This window comes from Callorhinchus milii, unplaced genomic scaffold, assembly GCF_018977255.1.
Source record: "Callorhinchus milii isolate IMCB2004 unplaced genomic scaffold, IMCB_Cmil_1.0 Scaffold2, whole genome shotgun sequence".
NCBI classification, from domain to species: domain Eukaryota; kingdom Metazoa; phylum Chordata; class Chondrichthyes; order Chimaeriformes; family Callorhinchidae; genus Callorhinchus; species Callorhinchus milii.
The window spans coordinates 45,562,814-45,577,889 of NW_024704743.1; the positions used below are offsets into that span (position 1 = coordinate 45,562,814).

Below are 15,076 nucleotides of genomic sequence, written 5' to 3' on the forward strand. Positions count from 1 at the left end.
CATCAGCAGAACTCACTGGGACCACATCAAAATTTACCGCTCCACACTCGCCTCTGATAAATCATCTTTCTACTCCCAAGATAATCTTGGCAGCCAAGGACAACCCTTGTCTCCTCTTCACCACCAAATGGTTCCTGCGCCCACCTTCTAACGCCTCACCCATCCTCTCCTCCAACTCCAACTGCGAAGATATGCTGGAATTCCTCGAGATCAAAATCGAGGGGATCCGCTCAGCGGCCTCTGCCCTCCCAACTGCTAACCCCTCCCCATCTCCCCCTCCGGCCCCTACCCATCCCTCCCTCCACACCTTTGAACCTGTCTCCCCCTCCTCTCTTACCACCATTATAACTCACAAAACCCACCACCTGCTCCCTCAACCCCATTTCTACCCCTCCTTTCATCCCAGCTCCACCTCCTTGCCCCTCCTCACAGACCTCATCAACCTCCCTGTCCACTGGCACAGTTCCCACCCTCTTAAAAACAGCCGTCATCACCCCTGTCCTCAAAAACCCTTCCCTGGACCCATCCCTGGTTTCAAATTACTGCCCCATCGCCAACCTCCCTTTCCAAGGTCCTTGAATGAGTTGTTGCTTTCCAGCTTTGCTCCTTCCTCTCCTGCAACTCCCTATTTGAACCCCTCCAATCGGGTTTGAGTGCTGCTCACAGCACAGAAACAGCCCTGTCAAAGCGACAAATAACATTCTGTCCATCTGTGACCAGGACTCCCTCTGTCTCCTCGTTCCCCTTGATTTCTCCACTGCCTTTGATACCGTTGGCCACTCTATCCTCCACCATCGTCTCTCCTCTCACATCAACCTTCATGGTTCAGATCCTACCTCTCAAACCATCTCCACTTTGTCTCCACAACTGGCTTCTCCTCCAGGTCCTGCAACATCTTGTGTGGCATTCCTCAGTGCTCTGTCTTTGGTCCTCTCCTCTTCAACTTGTACATGCTCCATCATCCGCAGAAGGTCAACTTCCACTTGTATGACACCCAACTCTTTCTCTCTGCCTCCACCCTCGACTCAAAGACCACTGCTGTCCTGACTGAATGTCTGTCAGACATCAAGTCCTGGATGAGACCTAACTTTCTACAGTTGAACGTCAACAAGACTGAGGCTCTCCTGTTTGCCTCCACACCTCAGGCACTGACAGCATCACCATCCATGGTTGCACACTCCACTTTGCTAAGTCAGTCTAGAACCTTAGGGTCTTGTTTGACCCTCAACTGTCGTTTCTTCCCACATCTGTGCCATGTCCCGCTCTGCTTTCCTCCATCTCCACAGCATCGCCTGGCTCTGTCACTGCCTCACCCCTCAGGCCGCATAAACCCTCATTCATGCGTTCATCACTTCTAGCCTCGACTACTCGCTGCTTGTCGGCCTTCCCAACTCTTCCCTCCACAAGTTGCAGATCTTCCAGAACTCTGCAGCTCGTGTTCTCTCCTGCACCAGGCTCCGTGACCCCTTCACCCCCACCCGGCTCCACCGGCTCACCATCCCTCAGAAGATATAGTTCAAAATCCTCATCCTTACCTTCAAGGCTCTCCATGGCCTTGCCCCTTCCTACCTCTGTGACCTGTTAACCCCTTATCAACCTGTCCGCTCCATCCACTCAGCAGGATTCGGCCTGCTCCACATCCCACGCCCAGCCCCTCCTATCGGTGATTGGACCTTTAGCCTCTCTGCCCACACCTTTGGAACTCCATCCCACATTCCCTTCGCCTCGCTCCCTCCCTTGCCTCCTTCAAAGCACGTCTCAACATCTCTCACCTTAGACTAGACATGCCTTCAGCCACCCTCCTACCTTTCCCTGCCCTCCACCTTCCCTGATCCACACCTCCCCCACCCCCTCTTCCCCTTCTCGGGTCCAAATCCCTGACTGTCCAGGGCCTTGGGACGTGCATCTTCCAGTACACAGCTTGGACACATTCCTATCCATTAATCAATCGTTCGAGTAGAGGTGTGGAGTTTGAGCTTCTGCTGGTTACTGCTCAGTGAGAGAGGATGGGGAAGAAGAGGTACAGAGAGTGATATACAGTAAGAGATGAGAGAAAGAAATACAGAGAGTTAGAGATAATAAGAGAAGAATTTGATACAACAACTACTACCTGCAATCATATAGTGCCATTCACGAAGGGTAATGCTTAACAGTGAGGGATGTGACTGGTGTGAGGGGTGAAAGTGAGTGCACAGGTGGTGGAATTTTGTAGCAGTTGGATTTTGTAGATATTGGAGCTGGGAAGAAGGGCGTTTAAATAGTTAAAGCAGGAGGTAACAAAAACATGGACGAGGGTTTTGGCTGCGTTGGGAGTGAGATACCGTCAGAGGCAATGTGACTGAGGTGGAGCAATGCGGTCTTGGATAGGGACCAGGTGTGGGGTAGGAAAGACAGCTGGGGATCAAACCCGAGGCCTAGGTTACATACAGGTTCAGTACATTTTAGAGATAGACCGGGGAGGTTGAGGAGGTCAGAGTCACAGGAGAGAAGACTTTGATGGGATGCAAGGAGAACGGCTTCCGTCTTGTTGACATTCAACTGCAGGAAGTTTGCGTTCATTCATGTAAATGAGGAAACAAAGGGGGCCAAGGATGGAGCCTTGGGGTACACTGCAGGTGACCATTTGCGGAGACAAAGTTATAGTGGTTGGTTAAATAGGGCTCGAACAAGGAGAGTACGTCCCACTAAGGTGGATAAGGGAGGAGAGGCGGTGGAGGATGGCATGATCGACTGTGTTGAATGCAGCGGAGAGATCCAGGAGGACAAAGAGGCAAAGGGATCCCTAGCCACGGAGAGAGAGGACTACATTTGTGACTTTGACGAGAACTGTCTCTGTGGGCAGGGCTGGAGGGGCTCAATTCAGGAGTAGAAGGGGAGGTATGAGTAAAGTTGATGTGCAACAAATGTTGTGGAGTCCTGTAGCTCAGTGGTTAGAGCACTCGCTTTGCAAGTGAGAGACCTGAGTTCAATTCCAGGCAGAGGGCGAAACCTTGGGCAAGTTTCCTTACTCCACACGCCTAATGATAATCCCTCCAAAAACAATAATAAAAAATTGGTCATTTTCAATCTACAACTGTTTGTGGGACATTGCTGTGCGCAATTGGCTGTCGCGTTCACCCACAAATATACAGTCAATTCACTTTACAGTATATTCTGTGAAGCGCTTTGGGACGTCCTCCCGACGTGAAAAGCGCTATATCAAATGCAAGGATTATTATTATTATTATTATTAATGTGTTCAGCAAGGGAAGGCAAGTTACAAATACTCAGCAAGGTTCAAGGGATCGAGAGTGGATTTTTTGAGGAGGGGAAAGATGACAGCAGTTTTGAGGGGGAATGGGATGGCACTTGAGGAGAGGGAGTGATTGCTGTGGGGGGCAGAGGAGGGAGAGTTGAGTGACCAGCAGCTCGGTGGGGAGGGGAATCAAGGCAGCGGGTGGTGTACTTCGTGTGGGTGATGCTGGTTGAGAGGAAACAATGTGGTCAAAGGAGTGTAAGGTGGGGGAAGTGTTGGAGCCGTGGTGGAAGGAGTCGGTGATGTAGAAGACATGGTGGGCGTAGGGTGGGGGAGGTGCTCGCAGACACGGGGGAGAAAGAGGAGGCAGGATTATTTACATTGATGATAGAACGTGAACCCTGAAACCCTCACACAGCTTTTAGTTAATCATGCATCATTTTGGGAAAAGGAACAGCCTATGACTTCTTGAACTAGTATTAAAACAATCTAGATATAAATGTTGTAAAAAGTGCTTGAGAATTACATTTACATTGAATCTCAGCTCCCAAGCATATGGTAAGGCACAGAGCCAGTTCAGCAAGATGCAATATTTGCTGCAAATCCTGTCCTAAGGAATTTGTTATAATTCCAGAGTATGCGAGAGGCTACACAAAGGGAAATTCATTAGATCTCTTTGACTTGTGGTTTTCACAAGCGCCTTGCAGTATTGCACTGTTACTTCTAAAAATATTCTGTGTGTGAATGTGACAAGGTCACTGTGCAGAATTCAGACTCAGTTTTCTCTTATAGCATTCAGTGCAGTTGCTTTTGAAGGATGAGGCTTTCTTTGATGTAACCTGCATCAATTCATCTTTTGAATAAGGCAGGTTTATTTTTAAACCTTACATCTCTAAACTGAAATAGAATTTATCTTTAGGAGATTGCTATTTTTGGTATGGCGATAATTAATTTTACAGACAAATTTAACAGCTAACGAATTGTAGCTCTGAAGTCCCTTCAGAGAATATAATCTGTCATGTGTATGGATTGACTTCAAAGTCCTAACCCTAATCTAAAAATCCCCTCACACCTATCTCTGTAATCTTCTACATTACTCACCCCCTCCACTAGGCTAATATGTGCCTCCTGTGTGCCCCACACCCCACCACCATCCCCTTCACCCTACCATTGGTGGCCAAACCTTCACCAATACACCTATGGCACTTGAGCACCTATGAACACTTATCGCTATTCGCCACGCTATATCTTTTCACCACGCCTATGGTCATGGATTTAGTAAACAAATTATTATAATTTTTTTATATTTTTAAAAAAGGATTTTTTTGCTATATTGAAGGGATGGGATTAGGGTAGCTTTCACTCTGGGCCTGAACAGCTCTGATCCTAGCCTGGACAGGACTGAAAGAGAGGGGATGGTGGGGAACGGTTCAACAATTGGCCTCAATGTTGAGGTTGCTGGGAGGAGGGGATAAAAAAAGGGGGGAAAGCCAACTACAACTCAAAAAGCATGTTTTGAGTGCTGTACAGTTTTGATGATAGCGTGTTCTGCAGACGACTGTTGTCAAAGATGCAAGTAGTAGTAATAATAATAATTCTTGCATTTGATGCAGCGCATTATCAAAATAACAACTTGCATTTACATAACGCTCTTCACGCGGGGTAGCGCCCCACAGCACTTCAAGACATTTCTTTGAGACATCTCAAAGCGCTTCACAGAATATACTGTAAAATGAATTGACTGTGGAATTGAGAAAGTTAAAACAGCGCTCAATATATTTCATTTTAATAGCATTAGTGTTTTTTTTAAAAAATCTATAGCATTTCTAGAAACCCTTATGCACATGATTTATGGTGAAGTTTCAGAAGGACTGACAGCTATGAATCTAGATCTGTTGTTCCCCCCCTGCCCCCCCCCACCCTCCATTTGTATTGTACAAATAGAAACTTTCACAACTTGGCAAAGATTATACGTTATATTTCTCGTCTTAACTAAATATCATTACAAATATTCTAAATAAAGTGGTCATTTTAGGTTGGCTGCTGGAGTTTGGTTCAAATTTGGCTGGATTTCTGCTGCCAATCCCAAAACAAATTATATTGTTTATCAGAATTCTTTATTTTGCTGTTATTCATTGGTCAGTAGTAGTGTGAACCACAAAGCAGGTCAAATTGTGGATTTAGACTTTTTAGGCGTGTATTACTTGAATAGAAAATAGGAACAGAAGTTGGACTTGCTCAACATTTTTGGTAAGTGCTTTTGATACAACTGTAACGACTTTCAAGTCAGGAGCTTTCAAGTCAAAGCGCTACACAGCATTTACTCTTCAGTGGGTATGTTGTCGTCAAATGTGGCAACCAATTAGTGCATAACAATATCCCATGAACAATGAAGTGAACAATTTTATTTGGAGAATTGTTGGTCAGTGAGAAACGTCCTGCTCTTTTCAAATCATACCATGAAATCTTTAAAGTCCATCTGAACAGGCAGACGGGATCTTAGTTTAATGTCTCAACAATGCAGCACATGACCAGCTCTGCAATGGAGAGTCAGTCTGGAATAGGTCTTCAAAATCCTGGTGTGGGACTTGAACTCAAAACCTTCCAACTTAGAGATGAGAGTGCTACTAACTTAGCCAGGTATACACCAGTCATCAGAAATAGGAACTATTTTTCCCTTTCTAAAGAGGATCATTGATGCAAATGATGGCACCCAACTACAGCACTGGCTGAAAGTAACTGATTTACCTTAGACTGATTTGAATCTTCCAGTCTTTAATGGCCAGCAATATCCCTCAGGGATGAGTGCTGATATAGGAAGAGAATAGTGTAATGTTTTCTGAATACATTAAACCAGAGGTTCTAAATTGTGAAAACTGCAGCAAATGGTAGATACAGATTAAAAGAGTGAGCAAAACTATGGCAGGTTACGTTTAATGTAGCATAATGTGAGGCAGTTCAATTTGTATACAAGATTGGCTGATGGTTTATATGTTCTGAGACCCCGTCCGGCGTGGAGGGCGCTATATAAATCCAAGGTGTTGTTGTTGTAAATAGGATGCAATTGGAGAGGTAGATGAGTAAAAAAAAAAGGTGTCCAAGTTAATAAATTGATTAAAAAAAAGTTTTGCAAAGCAAATTCTAATCTTAAAGTTCTAAAATATTAAAGCCAAGAACGTGCAGTTCCACTTATACAAAGTTCTTGTCAGAGCTAGTAGTATTGTATTCAGTTTTAGACATCCAAATTAGGAAGGATATAATGGCTTGGAGATTTCCAGCAACAATTCACTGGAATATCTGGGATGAAGGGATTTATTTGTGATAAAGATGGGTAGATTTTGATTATATTCCTTAAAATTGAGGAGGTTCCTGTGACTCCAGTTTCATATGCTACTTCATGACTCCCCCAAGTTTCCAGTAACTTTCACCATATGTATATAAAAGATTCAGTTGCTTTCTAAAACAACTCACAGAAGCTTGTTTCGTCAGTCCCCAAATAAGTACCAATAAAGAACAGGCATCAAATATCACATAACACAATAAGAGACTTTATTGCTTTGTTAACAGATAGGACATTACAAAAAATAGTATTTTCCTCTAATATCCAACAGCTGAAGGCAGGACACTGTCCATAACTAAGAAACAAAACTTGGGACATAGATACATCCTTGTTTAACTAAAACCATGAATTACTGTAACTTTTTTACATTTTACCTCGCTTTGGGTATCATTACAAAAATAAGTGAAGTCACTGTTGTACTTACAAATTCAGTCATAAAAATGTGAACCATAATTATCTGAAAGACAATTTTATGAAAGATGAATACTAAGGAATCTATTTGTTCTGTGATTAATTATGCAGAATGCAGGAAGACACAACATTACCATCAACTGTGCAGATTTTTTTAAAAAATGAACAAATGGGATTCAACTGTCTCTGTCAGCAACCAGTTTTTCAAGCTGTTAAAATCTCATACTGTATTTAGTATCTAACAGTCAACAGTATCAACACAACACTAATTATTCATAGTATAACCTAGAAAATTAAATAGAAATCTTCAATTCATCAAATGACACTCAATTAAAATAAGTTTCTATAATTCACATCCATCGTTATATTATGCAAACTCAAAATTATTCAGTTACAGTGATTAGAATTTTTGCATTTAATAAAAGAAACAGAAAATGTTTACTTTTAAGCATTGGTGGAATTTCTATACACAGAAGAGCAATGTGATCCAAACCAATTAATACACAAAATGTTCCTTCCTGTATGTTCTTCAGTGCTGGCTATCTGCTTGGCAGTTATTTTTCTGTGTTTGCATGTCATCATTTCCATTGCATCGGTATTGCATTTCCAATTAAAAGCAAATTCATTTTCTTTCACTTCTAAAAAATGCCTAAAATAAATCTTAAAAATATATTTTTTAAAAAAACCTTCATCTATTCTGGAAGACAAAACAATGTGAAAATGATTCCACAAAGCGTGTAAAAGCATGGCAACATGGACACGGAGGAAGGCTACGGTTTCCTGAGATGGCTCTAACTATAACTACAATCCTGCTCATTGAAAGTGTTTAATCTAGATATCTAAAATACAAAGACAAAAAACTACAGTGTTATAAAATCAACCAATTTTTCTTTGTATTCCATACAGAATGGCAATTTTGAATCATTTGACAATTACTCAAAATAGAAATAAATAAAAACATGTAACAAACAGCAATGCCGCCGGAAGCATTCGCAGTATATTAGACTGACTAAAATCAAATGTAAACATTTCAGATGTAGAATCACAAATCAGTATTATAATACTGACAAATCATTGGTAAAAAATAATTTCAACAGTACAAAATCTAGAACCATGCCAGTATAACTAAGAACTACACATCTCATGAACGGCAGACCATTTAAACACATGTTCTTTTGTTCAATCCTATCAAACCACTTGTTACTGTATCCTACTTCAAAGATACCTTTGTAATGCCTTAGCACCACTGGCCAATGATACACGAAAGTAAATTTGGTTAAAATGGTTACTACTCATAACAGTAGTCACAGGACTACGGAGAAAATTGCTGGAGTATATTTATGCAATCTATACAATTTTGTGAGACTGTACCACTTTCCATTGTGACCCATTTTCTACTTTTTAAAACGATTCCTCATTTATCATTTGACTGCAGCAATACCAAACAAAAAGAAAGTGTAGATGCACTTCTTTGTACCGGTCTATTGCTCCTTACTTCCTCATACCCATAAACCAATATTATAAAATTTAAGGAGCTTAGACATTTTTAAAGATGAAACTGTAGCCAGAAGTGCAAGCAACATAACAATAGTACAGGGGCGAAACTGTGGTCAGAAAATTCTCAATCCAATTGAGACACCGATCAGGTCCAGAAACACGTTTCCATTTCCTGAAAAGGATGCAACGGCTCGGTTCTGGCTCAAGTAGTGGCTTTGTAAAGGAAAGTCTTACTGGCTGAGAAGAATACAATACATTTATACAGATGTTTCAGCATCAAGGACATTTCTTGAGGGCACCTCTTCAACACAAATTTTGATATCCACTGGGTTTTCAGGGCTGCAAATGTGTAATAAGAATATATTGCCAGGAGTCTGTATTGGTAGCTTAACAATATGCAAAAACACGCATGCACATGCACACAAAAATGCAAGTGTGCATATATGCAGGCACACACATATACATACATAAATACACACATCCATATATATATACACACACACACAAATACATACACACATAGTAAAAACACATCCGTAAAGAAAAATAAATAAGTTAAAATTGTATCACAATCATAAAATTCTAATATTTCAGAACTTTAATGAAGGGCTAAGCAGAAGTGTGGATTGCCTTGTAATTCCTGTAGTTATTTTGTAGCATTAGATACAAATTCAGTTGTAATTTCATTCCTGCGTAGCTCATTATTTTTGAAATCCAGATCAACATTGATGTGGTTAGACATCAGTTTTAAAACTCAAAACATATTTTTTCATTCTATTTACAAACACATCTAGTCAAGTAATTCTCAAGTATTAAAAAGTACTAGTTGTGCTATCTACTGCACTTTGCAGATAGAAACTCACATCTGGAAAACAATAAATTAACTAAATGAATTTTCTATTTGAGAATAAAATGACACTATTACTATAAATCAATCCAGGCTATTTAAATGCATGAGTATTTTTAGTGAAACATAAAATGGATCACTGTTAAGATTTCCTTTTAGTCCTTCCTCCATCTACTAAATAACTTTGAATAGATTAATAGTAGTTTTAAGAATATCCCATTATATCTGCAGTGCAAAATAGATAATTTATGTTGCCAATTTTCATGGAAGTTTATTTCACAGAACACTGTAATCCAGTAGATATTGATGTCAGCATAACACCAGTAGCTAAACTAATGCTCACACTGCTGTAAAACACAATCAGCAGTGAAGGGAGGAACTCTGAAGCTGAATAGAGAATGAATTAATAGAAAAAGTGCAATTTTATTGTAAGGAAAAGAGCCTTTTGACTGTGTTCAGTCATCTTACCCCTCCCTACCCCCCTTGGGCTTCCACCCCCAGCTCAAGTGCCCAGCCAACAGTGTTAAGCACTTTGAGACACCATCTCAACGTGAAAGGCATGATATAAAATGTAAATTGTATTGAATAAACAGGCAATGAACAGCTGGATGGCCCCGGATTCATCTGGTTTCTTTTTATATATAGCCCATTTTATCATTTGTTATTTATAGTGAATCTTCCCATTTATGTTTGTCAGTATCTTCTAATAGTATCCGTGTTTGTCCAAAGCTAGATGATGCTCTTTCGAATTGATATCCAGAGTGTTTTATTCCAGTTTGAATAGTACAGAACATGAAGTTTTAACCACCAATCCCTAAAGGTTTAAATAACTCAATTTAATTAAAACAATTTGACATTAAAGAAAAACAAAGATGCAAAATGAATATTTTCTAACATCTAAAGCAGCAAAAGTTATCAGCAAGTCCCTTAATGAAATCAGAACGGATTCCAACAGAATCTGGCTATGAACAGACAAAAAACAGAAACTTATCCAAATTACTTTTCCTAACCATCAAAGCATTTGTTAAAGAATAGCAGTTGACCCTTTTGAAAAGAGTTTGAAAAGAAAATTCAAAAGAAAGGTAAAAACAATAGATTAAAAAGTGTTTCAAGAAAGATACACATCAGAGCAACAAAATAAACTTCTGCTATCCACATTTAAATGTGACTTAATTCTTTGTTGCTGAATTAGCCAGCCTTAAAACATGAAAAGGAACAGATCACTGGAATCAACAGTTCCTTCACACAACCAAAAGACAGTGGATTCAATGATCTGGTCAAGCTCCAATTATTCTACGGGCTTCAAGGAACACACACGCAGTGCTCATAGTGGCAAGAAACACTTACAAAATATATTTATACCTGATATTTATATTGATTTGCAATTCACATGGAACATTTTGTTTTTATGCCAAGAAAAAATCCAACAAACCCACAGAATAATCGTATTTAATATCTGATGGCAAATGCAGGTACTTTGCATTTAGATTTATCACTAACTGTTCTAAAACTCCTAATAAAAACCATTCACAATCACAAAAGCACTACACTACATAGTAATTTGCAATCCCTCATGATAATCAATATTGGGCCCATGGGGATTAGACACACTCACATTGCATTTTCATTAGACCCAAGTATTGCGTGGAAATATGATGTAAGGCATTATCCTGTACCGGAATGATAGGACATTAGAGAATGGTAGGATACTAGAAACGATAATTTAAGTTATTTTCGAAAATATAAATACGTTAAGACGTGAAATGGTAAATCATAGTATTAAACTAAATAAAAGTAAATGTACATGCAATGCTTCATAAAATTAAATAGCTATTATGTATAACAAAATCCCAGCTGAATATAAAAGATATGGAAGGAAGGTCAATCTCATGGAGATTTTATTACTCATTAATAGTACGACATGTTCTGGTAGCTTTTATGGACGTATCCAGCTGTTGTAGCAACTTATCAATACTATTACTAAAGCCTTTAATTCCTCCATAACCTCCTCCAACATCCAATCAAATAAGAACCGTTGAAATTCAAGATTAAAAGCCTTTTAATATCATATGATGAAAAACTGCTGTGAGTATTCACTTATACTTAAAATAAGGTCCTTGTTAATTCTGCATGTTAAAACAAGTTGTATGTTGAAAACAAATGTTCCAAAACATATTGTAAAAATAAATCTATATTAAAGTCAAAACCGACAGCCTTGATAATGTTAAAACTGAAACCTCTAAAGATCTGATGGCAAATATCTCTGGTGATATTACCCAGAATGTAGATTAGTAATTGTTACGCCATGCTAAAATGCAACTATTGTTGTGCACACATTAATAGAAGAATGTGTTTAGTAATTAGGCAAGCTAATGAACAGTGGCTACCTCTGATTAACTTTCACAACTTTGGCATTGTCGGCATTCATTGCAAGAGCCTTCCACACAGCAGTTTTGGCCATTTCATCGGATATGTTTACAACTGAAGGATCATCTGGGCTAGAGGACAAACATCATATCCAAATGTTAGTACAGAAACATTTTGCATAAGCAGGACCATCAACCGTAACATTGTGTAAAGCTTCAGTTTCACCTCTGCATTAAGCATTCATGCAATTTGTATGTTTCTATTTAAACACAATTTAAATTAGTTTTTGAGGACATTGCAACATTTTGATCATCAGTGGAATACTTCATGCAAACCGAAAGATCATTAGTGAATGATTTACTATTTAACAAGCCAACATACATATCTTGTTTTAGATTTCATTTACAACGCATTAGTATTGCAGAATGATAAGGTAGAGAAATTACTCTTATGAAGTAGACCCTATGTCTCTAATTTAATTATTAGTTTCAAATTGATGGTAAGACTGAACCCTTATTGCATTGGTCAAGTATTTGCTTGACAAGAAGGTGGGTACACAAGAAAGAAGAAGAGAGAATTCTAAAGATGTTAAACAAAGAAAAGGAATCAACAATATAGATTGAGAGCAATTCTTCCATCCAGGAGGGGAATCCAAAACATGGGCATAATCATAAAATTAGAGTTAAACTGGTTTTAAGTGAATAAAGAAACATCACACATAACATAGAAAGAATGTGAAATGTACTTCCTCGGGCTATAAGGCAGAAGCAACTGAGGTATTTAAGAGGGAGGGAGGAAGGCAAATAGGGAGGTAGGCAAGCACTTTGACATCTAGAAATGGCAGGGAAATGAAATAAGAAAGATAAGACTTTAGGGGTGAAACTTCCCATTCCCAAATTCAATGCAAGGTTTCTTTTTCGCATCCTCAAGCTGATATTGGGAATTTTACTCTTCTCTATCAGCCAAATCCATGGATTCATTTCAGTCTGCCTGGAATTTTTAGTTGTGCATAGTATACAGCAGTAAGGAAAGATGGAGAGTTTTATCCAAAACAAGTTCAGATGAAGAACACTTCTGTTTATTTCATCTAGTCCTTCTAGAATACCAACCTATTTGAATACAATTCCTCCTATTACACCATCATATATGTTTCTTAAATAAGTCCTCAACTACCTTTCCTGATAATTTGTTCCACTTGTTTAATACTCTTTATGGTTTGCATTAAAATTGTTCTTGACCAACCCTGAAGATGCGATCTCTCGTCTTGCTGTCTTGGCCTACCTAGAAGCACTGTTAAGGGTCTATTTCTCTCCCACCCTACCTCCATTTAGTACTTCTAAACCTCTATAAAATCCCTTCAGAGATGTCCATTTGAGGCTGAAGAGAGTGCTGCCATGGTCATTCCTTATCCCTCTTGCACTCTGGGTGTGCCCTGCCTATACCCCTGTACAGCTTGAGCAGGACCGACAATTTGAATTCAACTAAATTGTAGCCGGGCATCCCATCTGCATGATTTCTTGCTACCTCACACTGTTACGCTAAGGAACAAGTCAACAAAAACCCTCCAAACAATTTACTCACAGAAATTGGAGTCTGAAATTGTGCCGGGCAATCATTTAGCGGGCGGTTAGAAGGAAAAAAATCACTACCTTTGCAAAGATAAATTACACATTTATATCCGTTTCACAACAAACTTGGGGGCCATACTTGCGAGATCCCGACATCTTCAAACGTTTTCTTCAAAAAACAGTTGTGTGATCACAAACAAGCTGATAAAACCATAAATGATGCTACTCTCTGAGTAGGGACTACAAAAACTGTAGTCATCCCCATTGAAAACCATTAGATAACCTCACACCATACCTGTATTTAATACTTTTTACTGGAATCTTCAGAATATTGCCACCTTCTAAAGGCAGCTGTACTGTCCCACTTTGTGCTACTTCAAGCATCCTTTGAGCTTCCTACAAAAAAATTGAAAATAGAAGATTATAAGCAAATAGCCCTTTGTCAATGGGTCACTGGAAAGTCCTTTGTAGAAAATTTTTACTGCTCACGCCTGAAACCATTACCCTTTATTATCTTTAATTTCATCAGTCAAATCACATAATAGTCCTAAAATGATAAACAAATTTAGTTTAAGACATTAATAAATTCCTGATTCTGGAGCTCTACTGTTTACAAGGGGAACTCCAACTAAAACGATAAAGAAAAATCTGAATTCTTTAAAACTTTTGGAACTTCACACTTGTTTTATTGCAATATGGTCATTAAATTATATTACACATAAAAGTAAATCAAATATTGGAATCAGAGGGATATTACATTATGTATATGTAAGCCATCATAGATGATTGAAAGTCAAGCCTTGAACTTGAAAACAAAACAAACACAAATCTGAACCAAAGCAGCTCATGTCCATATTGTCTTGCAAAAGGCCTGAGCAAATATTTGGACCAGAAAGCTGTGAACCGTCAACTTGAACTGTTCTCCTTAGTTAAATAAAGTTATTTTAATAATGAAATAATCCTTGCATTTGATATAGCAATTTTACATCTTCTAGACGTCTACTTTCACAAGGACCATCAGGAACACAAGATTAAGTGTCAAGTGACATCAAAGAAGAGGCAGAATTCTATCTCTTGATTCTCAAATAGCACGGCCCCCTGATCACTGAGCAATATCATCATGCTGATTGCCGATTCAGCATTGGCTGCAAACCCAATGGCTTATTAAAATGAACATTACTCATGTGTAAGCCTTAGCAGTGAGCGTTAACCTGCTGTTCCACTGCAATCAAAGCTGAACTTGATCCTGGACACACATCATGTACCTCCAGTGGGAGTGGCTGTGTGGTATTTAGGAGCAGGAACCCTGGATGATTTTCCTTTTCCACAAACTGAAGTGTGTCATCTATCTCAGCACCAACCTAGCTGAAATCAATTAACTTAGCGGAGACAGTAAGCCTGATCAGCTACTCACTAAATCTGAGCCAATGGATATTATAAACATTAAATATCCTACGCCCTAAATCTCAACTGCTCAGTTAATATAAATGATAAACCAATGGTTTCCCAGTTAAATGCTGTCAAATAAACAACTGAGGTTTCACGGTACATGCATCAAAAACATTCTAAATCCAATTTCTTTCAAAATATCTATATGGTTCATTTCATTCATTAGTAAATTAATATTTTTCTTAGCATTAGTCTTAAATGCAGTGAAAAATACACCTCACACATACTGTTGTAACATTGTATGGCAATCTATTGTTGAATGGGCAGGTATACCACTTCATAGCACTGCTTTAACAGCACATCAAATAAATGTATAAATGAGTAAGGGTATAGGGGCATCAAGGGATATGGGGCAACAGTGT

At 39.0% G+C, this 15,076-nt stretch overlaps 1 protein-coding gene across 10 annotated transcripts in view; it reads right to left on the reverse strand.

Moving 5' to 3' along the window:
- Positions 1 to 6,764: 6,764 nt before the first annotated feature.
- LOC103179954 (sodium bicarbonate cotransporter 3) overlaps positions 6,765 to 15,076 on the reverse strand; it is a 99,317-nt gene continuing 91,005 nt past the window's right edge. For 8 of the 10 annotated variants that reach the window (XM_007895514.2, XM_007895513.2, XM_007895512.2 and 5 more), the window contains 3 exons: positions 13,561 to 13,661; positions 11,718 to 11,828; positions 6,765 to 8,822 (listed from right to left, as the gene is read on the reverse strand). In XM_007895514.2, the coding sequence (XP_007893705.1) occupies positions 8,741 to 8,822; positions 11,718 to 11,828; positions 13,561 to 13,661 (294 nt within the window). In that variant the 3' untranslated portion in view covers positions 6,765 to 8,740. The remainder of the gene's footprint in view (positions 8,823 to 11,717; positions 11,829 to 13,560; positions 13,662 to 15,076) is intronic. The other 2 variants (XM_007895516.2, XM_007895515.2) reach the window with 1 other exon arrangement.